Raw genomic sequence first — 9747 nt, 5'->3', positions numbered from 1 at the left:
ACTGTATGATTCCACTTCCGGGAGTTACCTGGAATCGGCAAATTTATAGAGAGGGCAAGTAGCACAGGAGTGACCAGGTGCTGGGGGAAGCCTTAAGGGCCTTATTTAATGAGAAGAAGCCACTGTATACTGGGAGAGCAATATATTCAAGCCTAATTAACTACTTTTGGAGGAAAAAGGTGAAGCGGGAAGGCAGAAGTCGGAGACCCCCGCTGATCCATTGCTTGGAGCTCATTTAGCCAGGCTGGGGGGCCTCGAAGGGGCGGGTGAATAGGCGCTCGGCTCCGAGAACTGAGAGTCCCGCTGCCGGGTGAGGAGCTGGGCCGGGCCGAACGTCTCCCAGGGGAAAGTTGGGACCGCAGACGCGGGATCCCGCGGGGAGGTGGGAACAGCCGATCGTCCCGGCAGCGGCCGACCTTCAGCACGGAGCCGCTCTCGGGGGGCTGGCGGGCGCGGTGAGTTGAGGACGGCCCGCCCCGGCCCGTGCCGCGCGGGTCCTCGCCGCGTTCCTGTCAGGAACCCGGCGAGGCCTGAGGCGCTCGGGGCGGGGCGGCCGCTCGCGCGGGTGGGGCTGGCGGGAGGACCGCGCGTCTGCGGAGCTGAAGGAGCTGGGCAGACTCGGCTTTTGTTTTGGTTGTTCCCGGACCCACAGTGTTTGTATCTAGGCGTGTCTTGCCCCCTGAGCGGCTGCAGGTGCGGCGTGCGTGTGTACTGTAGCCACCTTGTTTTCCAGCGGTGGGAAGGAGACGTCGGGGTGGGGAGTGGGAGGTGGGGGGTGGGGAGCGACCGGCTCCAGCCCTCGGGGCGTGGGCCACACGCGGGTCCTGACGGCTTCTCCCTGGCGCCTGGGGGTATGGGCCGGGTTTGCTTGGAATTAGGGTGTTCCCCAGGATTTGGGGCGGGGGGTGCTGAGTCGTTCCCGGCAGACCCGCGGGGTACTCCGGGGCGGGTGATGGAGATGCCCATCCCCCACTTCCCTCCCCGACGGGTAGGGACCCCTCCCTGGCCGAGGCTCGGAGACCAGGGTAATTTGTTTTCTTGTTTATTCTCTTACCTTGTCAGGTTCCTTGCGATCTTTGTCGTGATTGGTTTTTCGAGTGACTGTGGGTCTCGGCTTCCACTCACTACCGATTTCAAATCAGTATTTTATATCTGAATTTCGGCACTTAAAAAAAAGTTTCTTTCTGAGAGTACAAGTCGTAAGGTATGACTAGTAGATCAGAAAAATTTATATAGTAAGCATTATAGAAGATAAGAAAATGCTAAATTGTCACTAAGATAATTAGATAAAGAGCACGCTATCTCAACAGACAAGAAATTAGGTAGTCACACAGTTTTCTAGTAAATTCTGAGATAGCAAAGCCATATATAAAAGTGGTCCAGTGGGTTTTAATTTTGAAAACTTTTTTTGTTGCTTTAAATTATATCGTTATCCTGAGATGAGAAAGGGAACATTTTGTTACTTAAAAAAAAAAAAAAAAAAGATTTATTTATTTTAAAAGGGAGCCTGTGCCCTTGAACCAGGAGGGATGGGAGAGGGGCAGAGGGAGAGAGAATCTGGAGCAGACTCCTTGCTGAGTGCAGAGCACCACTCTCCATCTAAGGACCCTGAGATCATGGGTCCAAATCAAGGATCAGAGGCTTAGCCTACTGAGCCACCCAGGAGCCCCTATTTGTTCCTGTCTGCATAGTATAGCAACGTGATTAGCACGTCCATTTATACTTTATCAGGTAATTATTTTCAAGTTCTGAAATTGTTTACTTAAAGATGTTAAGGACTCCTTTAGCTTATTTTTGAATGACTCCCTTTTGTTTCCCTCCCTATTCTCTTGGGTTTCTATTGTTAATATAGTCAATTGTTTTAGAACAATTGCTAATATGTTTCAACTTCACTATTTCTTTTGGTTGGTGACTAAGTGATTAATAAATTAAAAAAAAAAAGAGGACAATTAAGTTAAACAAATAGAAGGGAGAAAAACTCCAATGACTAGAACAATGAAAAATCCCACAAGGTTCTGGATAACTAAGAACAGTCTTAAGATAATACACAGATCTAGCCCTCTTACCAGTAGTATTTTGTCAAGGGGTGTCACATATTCCTACATGTATCTCATCCCCACGTTAGGGAGGATTCAAAATTGAAAGGGCATGATCTGACCTGATAGTATGGATTTCTCCACAAGATGGCACTCATATAGTTTCTTTGATTTTAGTTTCTATCCTAAGGAAAGATATGCAGTGTATTAATATCACAGAGTAAATAGAAATGTGACCTTTATGTTTTATAATTAGTGCATCTATTTCATGTTTTGTCATATAGAATTTTCTATCATGTTACAGAATTGAGAAAAAAAAATGGGATGTGGTATTGATATGCAGGGGAAAGAATGGCAATGTGAATGGAACAATGTATGTGTTTGTAGAAATGGTTCTTTAGTCTCCTATCAAAGTTGAAGCTTTGTTCAGCCCTAGAATTTTATTCTAGTCTCATGTGGCCAATGCTAAATGTTTTTATCCTTTATATTTAGATACCATCTCTGAATGTAAAAATTGGCTTTTTAAAAAGGAATGTAAGCATTTCTATGTACATATTATGTAATATGAATGTAAGCATACATATATATGTTAAGCTTGAAAATTTTTTTATTTTGGAAAAGTTCAAACATATATACAAAATTGACAGAATGTTATAATGAACTCCATGTACCTATTATATAGCTTTAGCAATTATCAACTCATTGCCAATCTTGTTTTATCATTGCCCCTTACCTTTCCCCATTTATTTTGAAGCAAACCTCTGTATATGTATGTGGCATATTGTTAGAGGCACACACATTCACTACAAAATGCATTATCCTAAATCAAAAATAATGGTATGGACAAAGTATTCAGAACCCAAAAGGAGTGATTAATTCTGCCTTGGAGAACAGGACAAACTCAGAGAAGCCTTTGAAGAAAAAACGACATTTGACCTATACATGAAGGATGTGTAGGGATCTGCCAGGTAGAGAAGAAATGGAAGAAAACACATTCTAAGCATTGGTGCAGTATGAGGAGAGGGGTACAGATGTGAATATGCATGAATTAGTGGAGAAGTAGTGGAGAATAGAGAATAATGTATTTGAATATTGAGGCACTTTGGAGGAAGCTGCAGAAGATGCAGCTGGAAAGAGAGTCTGTGATTATTCTAGGAAATTAATGATTATAGTTTATGTATCCAGAAATATTTTTCTACGGGTTTATGAATAAAATATAAACTACTTTTTCTACATTTTTGTAGATTTATGACACAATCCAATCTTTAACAATGCTGAAATCAAATGACTCGTTGTTTTCCTTGGATACTTTGTTTTTTGAAAAACCAGGTGAAGCTAAAAAGTAAGTCTGCCTTAAAGAATGATAATATAGTATATTGTTTTAGAGATTTTTGATTTTTAAGGAGTTTTAATTTTCTCACTAGACATATACAAATAAAAAATGAGGGGTCGACAAAATGATTTTTCAGGTATATAACTGGTAAACATGGAGTTCAGATATAAGGGAGTATCTGAATTTTAACATGTTAAATGTTATAACTTAAAAAATAGAGTAGACACTTGCCTGTTTGGCTTTCATGTATTTGCATTTCTGGTTTGTTCAGATTATTTTTGTCCAAGGTAAAAACTTGAAGTAATGGTCAAACAGTAGCAATGGACAGGAGTGATGAACACCTTTTGGAAACAGAATGGGCAGTGTGCCAAAGGCCTAGTGTGATGGGCAGATTCATTGTAGGCAGGAAGTAGGGGTGGAAATAAAGATATGGTGCTAGAGGAAATAAGAGCCTGTTAAATACTATGGATTTATGGATTTTCATAATGTAAATTTTTTTATGGATTTTCACATGTAAATTTTTCTCAATTCTAAGTTTTCTATGTATTCTATTGTATTATCTTTTTTCTTTTTTTTAAGATTTTATTTTTAAGTGATTTCTACACCCAGTGTGGAGCTTGAACTCACAAGCCCAGGATTAGGAGTTGCATGTTCCACTGACTAAGCCAGCAGGCGACCCTATATTATCCTTTTTTAAAGAAAGGAAGCATTGAGTAAAGTATTTATTGTTTCATTAATTTTTTCATTCATTCAAGTATTATTTCAAATATTGATTGAATGCAGAAAAGAATATAAGAAGGATGAAACAGATTTTTACTTCAAAAGAACTTAAAATCTATTTGAGGAGATTAAGAACACATATGGAAAGTCATTAATAAGTAACATAACTCTGTAATTCATCATCCAGACTTGGATACTTTGAGAGTAAAAGAGTGCATCCAATTTGTACAACATGTGTTAATCAGGACTGGTGTGGGCAAATTGCAACTTATGGTTGCCTTTTTAACAATACAGAGTCAAAAAAAGATGTGAAGGAAATGATAAGCATACACTCATGCAATGAAATTTCAGATTCGGAGGGAGACCTAGTACAGACCGATCAGGTTAGGCTTTATGGTAATGGGGAGAGACTTCAGGAGACTTTGAAGGATTTGATAATTCTAATAAGCAGAGAGAAGAGGCCATTTGAAGGCAGAGTTTAACAGCAAGAAATAATGGAGGTGGGACAATTTGCAGTATTTTTAGGTGATAATGTATAGAGAAGTTTCGTGGAATAGGAGATTCATAAAGGAGAAACAGTGGGACATAAAGTTAGAAAAGTAAACTGAGGATAGATTGCGGTGGATTTTAAGTGCCAGAATAAGGATCTTGGACGTGACCATGTGTTAAAAGCCTGGAACTGAATCAACAAACATTTATTGATGATATATCTCATTATGTAAAGCACTGTGCTAAGTAGTATTGATGTGAATGGAACTAGAAACAAACCTTTATGTGTTTATGATTTGGGGAGGGTATCAGACTGATCTATTCTCAATCTTTCTATTATCTATATATAATATGCAATATATATATTATCTACACACAGACATATAATACAATAGGACTGTAATAAATATTATTGGTTCAAATAGTACTTAAGAAGAGGGAAACATTTTAAACTTTTTTAAAAAGATTTTATTTATTCGAGAGAGAAAGAGAGAGAGAATAAGAGCAAGCATGAGCGTGGGAAGGTCGGAGGAAGAACCAGACTCCCTGCTGAGTAGGAAGCCTGATGCAGGACTCCATCTCAGGACTCTAGGATCATGACCTGAGCTGAAGGCAGTCGCTCAACCAACCAAGCCACCCAGGCACCCAGAAGAGGGAAGGATCTAAGCTTGATTTTGATGAACATAAGCACTAGTGTCTAGAATATTTCCTGGAAAGTAGTTCTCAGTAAATAATTGTTGAATAGATTAATGAAGGAATGAAACAATGGAACTTATATAGGTAGATACAGGATAGGGTCATGTGCAGTGGCAGTCAGAGTAAAAGAAATATTTTTGAAAAAAGATGAGGAGGTGCAGAATATGTTATCTATTTGGTATGCAAGTAGTTCACTTTGGGCTGGACTATAAGATAAGTAGAGTAGGAGAGTTAAAACTCTAAGATAGCCTAAGGCCATTTGGACGTTTGATATTGTTTGGAAGCCACTGAAGTATTTTGAATGGAATATAATTATGATGAAAACAATTCTAAATCAATGTGATAGGAGTGTGTAAAATATATTAGAGAAAGCCAGAGGCAGTGAGGCCAGTTAAGACATGATTGTTCTTAAACAAATTGATTAGAGCTTTGATTAAAATAGTGACAGTGGAAATACAAGGAAATGAATTCAAGAAGCATTATAAAGAAGATGCAGTAAGACCTGGTATATGTCTGGATATATAGGTATAAGATTTTGCTATAATTTGAATTCTGGATGACTGAGAAAGATGATGCCTCTGGAAAATAGAGAAGTCATAAGGGAGATTTGATTTTTACAGGGATGCTGAATAGTAGAATTATATGTGTGCTTTTTTTTTTTTTTTTTAAGATTTTATTTATTTGACAGAGAGAGATCACAAGTAGGCAGAGAGACAGGCAGAGAGAGAGGGGGATGCAGGCTCCCTTCTGAGCAGAGAGTCCAACGTGGGGCTCAATCCCAGGACCCTGAGATCATGACCTGAGCTGAAGGCAGAGGCTTAACCCACTGAGCCACTCAGGCGCCCCAGATGTATGCTTTTTATATCTCTCTTAGATTTTCTGAAATAGTCTCTGTATAGAAAAGAGTTAATACATCAGGCCTAAACCACTGTCCTTGAAAGGCCCTGGTTGTACGAATGGCCCTTGGCTAGAGTGAAAGCTTTAAGAAAGTTTCCACCATTAACTGATAGGAATGGCTCCCTGCCTAAACTGTTTATACAGATAGGTTTATTTTGACTCTCTGCTTTTCTTCTGGGAATCCAGAATTTAGGTATGTACTAGACAGAGGATGCCCACATGATTAGTCCTCAGTAAAAACACTGGGCATGAAGTCTCTAATGAGCTCCCTCATTAGCAATACTTCACGCATGCTGGTACAGTTTGTTGCTGAGGGAATTAAAGATGTCCTGTGCTGCTGTACTAGGGGAGGATCTTTGGAGGCTTGTGCCTGGTTTCCCCTGGACTTTGCCTCATAGTCACAAATAGGACTATATGTTGAATTTGAATCAGCCCAGGGAATCATTGGCTCTGGGGGTGCTCTTGGGGACCCTCTGACAGTCCTAAATTTCAAATGCTTTGGCCTTTTATCAGACAGTCTGTCAGACATTGTCAGATAATGTGTTGTAGATTTTTGATTTGAAAACATAGCTGTGGGAGCTATGTGTTAGGAGCTACAAAGGCAGTAGTGTAAAAGACTGGGTCTCTCACTTTCCAGAGTTTAAAGTCCTAAATAAAAAAGATTTAAAAATATCATAAAATCCTTGCCACTTGGGGGTGCCTGGTTGGCTTAGTTGGTTAAGCAATGTTGGCTCAGGTCATGATCCTGGAGTCCCAGGATAGAGTCCTGCATGGGGTTTCCTGCTCAGTGGGGAGTCTCCTCCTCCCTTTAACGCTGCCCCGCCTCATGCTTTCTCTCCCTCTCTTATTCTCTCTCTCAAATAAATAAAATCATTTAAAAAAATCCTTGCTACTTGTCATAGACAGTGTATGTATGTGGTGCTCTTCTCAGATTTATTTCCTGTCAACCAGTACTTAGTTTTTTGCTCTAATGAAGGACAAATCAACTTTTATTGAAAAGGAAACATTAAAAATTTATATGTTAATAGGATCACAGCTGAAAGATAAGGAAAGACAGTTCACAGTGCCAACAGGGTGGCAAAATTCTTAAAAACTACTTTAAGTTTACAAAGTGATTATCATTTTCAACTGGTTTCTTGGATTTTCTGTGGTTTGTAGGTGGTTCTGGATCCAGGGTATTTTGATTAGGATGTTAATTTGTAATAATATTTTAGGAATACTCTAGAGAATAGAGAATACCAGTGGTGGTGTCATTTACACACTGATGACCCATGATCTATTGTGAGGTGTGTCATAAGTATTTTGTTAATTCTGATGGTAAAGATGCTGATATTTCAGAATGATTTACTACTTTTTTTTTTATATTGGAACAGATTTAAGATTCTTGTCACAAGCTGTTGAATTAGAGGAAAAAAGATGGAGTTATAGCCATTATTTAGGTAGCATATCTCACATAGCAGTGTCATTAATCATATGACACACAAGGGAAAAAAGATTGAGAACACTCCTGTGTATAAAGATACATCAAAGTCACCGTAGAAAATTAATTTATAGGTTGTTTATCTAAGAGTCTGTAATTGAGTAATGTTTAATTAATAGCTTCTGATATAACTTTATTAATATATATATTCACACTTTTATATTTTATATAGCCATCCAGACAATGAAGAATCATTGGATTGGTTTCTCCCACCTGCTCCATTGATTTCAGAAATTCCAGATACTCAGGCATTGGAGGAGGAAATAGGAAGTCATAAACCGTTAGGTAAACTATCACATACTTGTTATGAAGTTAAACCTGTGCAGCTCATGTCAGTGTAAAAAAATCTAGTAACACATTAAAGTGTTAATTCCTTTATTTTAATGAAATAAAATGATACTTTATTCAAAATAGTGCTCACCAAATCTTAAAATCAAAAACATCTTTCTTCTCCATATATACATATACATATTGTATATATATAGTACACTATCACAAACATGTACTATTGCATGAATTTGTTTTCTCTTATTATTAAAGTTGTCATTGCCATTTAGTTTTTGTCTTGCCTTTTACTAAAGGTAGGATCTTCTGACTTAGAAAACCACATTCTTGAAAAAAAAGAAGATGCAGAGTATTTTATATAGTTTGGTAACATTTTTATAAAATTAAAGACAAGCATATTCTGGGGCACCTGGGTGGCTCAGTGGGTTAAAGCCTCTGCCTCCGGCTCGGGTCATGATCCCAGGGTCCTGGGATCGAGCCCCACATCAGGCTCTCTGCTCAGCAGGGAGCCTGCTTCCTCCTCTCCCTCTGCCTGCTTCTCTGCCTGCTTCTCTGCCTACTTGTGATCTCTATCTGTCAAAAAAAAAAAAAAATTAAATTAAAAATAAATAAATAAATAAATAAATTGATTAAAAAAAAAAAGACAAGCATATTCAAACAGTATATGTCATCTTATGTGATATTATTGATAAAATTTTTGATTTTTCAAATTTGGTGGTAATTCATATATGTTACCTTATTAACCTTTGTAACTTGTGTATATTTTATACATGAAAATATGCATTTCATTTATATTCTCATATATACCAAATAATACATAGTATACACAGGCATATATATACTATATATATACATAGATGGTAAAACAAATTTAAGCCCTAACAATGCCTGCAGATTCCTCCCAACCTTTCAAGATGCCTGTAAAATCTCTGTAAAGAAACCTTTAAAATTTTTTCACCCTGATAAAAGCATTCCTTTATCTTGATTTTAGAAGCAATACTACAAAGTTAAAAACATTGCATCATGTATTTAATACTGAATCAAATCCAGTATTGTATATGATTGGTCATTATATTTCTATGTGTAAATCGGTAATGTAAATATTCAAATCCTCCTAATTGTATAATTATATCATTTGTAGTTGGTAAAATACTTAAAAGGTATAATAATGGTTATTTCTATGAGTCAGAAATTAAACCTATTTTATAATGTAGGTTTTTTTATAAATTTCAAATTTCAGTAAATCTTAATTTGAGTGCCCTTCAGTGATATAGTATACAATAACAGTACCAATCACCTATAGTTCAAAACCGTATTTGGTGTTATAGACTATCTTGATATTGTATGAATAACTTTTATGTTTACCTTGTTAGCTGTTTGAAAATTTTTGTTAAATTTTTTCATGGTCATTTTGAGAATTTATTTTCATGGAGAACATATATTAATTAATGTATTCCATTTTTGTAGGTCAGGAAGAGAAGCCAAAAATGTTACCATCAAATTTAAAGATAACTAATGAAAACACAAATTATATTTCACCAACACAAAAATTCCAGTTTGCCTTTTCCTTAAATAAATATGAAGCAGGTGATCTGAATTTAGGAAGAGCAGGTAACGATGACTTATCACATGTTCCTGGCAAGCTGACATATGGTATTTATCAGAAATACAAAAATCACGTTAGCACTGAAATAATACCTGAGAAAAGTGTTCCAGATAATACAAAATTATTTAATTTTGCAGAAGGTAAAGGAGAGAGCACGTCAGCCTTCCGAAAAAGGTAATTAATTAAATTAATTACAGAATATTCA

The 9747-nt window shown here is 37.4% G+C and overlaps 1 protein-coding gene across 15 annotated transcripts in view; it reads left to right on the top strand.

Moving 5' to 3' along the window:
• The first annotated feature begins 307 nt into the window (after nucleotides 1-307).
• HFM1 (helicase for meiosis 1) overlaps nucleotides 308-9747 on the top strand; it is a 123572-nt gene continuing 114132 nt past the window's right edge. For 5 of the 15 annotated variants that reach the window (XR_009344994.1, XM_059135272.1, XM_059135274.1 and 2 more), the window contains exons 1-5: nucleotides 308-455; nucleotides 1063-1204; nucleotides 3281-3378; nucleotides 7824-7936; nucleotides 9404-9716. Coding sequence is in view for 10 of the 15 variants with exons in the window: in XM_059135272.1 (XP_058991255.1) it covers nucleotides 3308-3378; nucleotides 7824-7936; nucleotides 9404-9716 (497 nt within the window). In the remaining 5 variants the exon portion in view is untranslated. Of the gene's footprint in view, nucleotides 456-569; nucleotides 694-1062; nucleotides 1205-3280; nucleotides 3379-7823; nucleotides 7937-9403; nucleotides 9717-9747 lie in introns of those variants that run through there. The other 10 variants (XM_059135283.1, XM_059135280.1, XM_059135273.1 and 7 more) reach the window with 9 other exon arrangements.

Source organism: Mustela lutreola, chromosome 10 (genome assembly GCF_030435805.1).
Source record: "Mustela lutreola isolate mMusLut2 chromosome 10, mMusLut2.pri, whole genome shotgun sequence".
Classification (NCBI taxonomy): domain Eukaryota; kingdom Metazoa; phylum Chordata; class Mammalia; order Carnivora; family Mustelidae; genus Mustela; species Mustela lutreola.
This window is presented reverse-complemented; position numbering and strand designations above follow the sequence as displayed.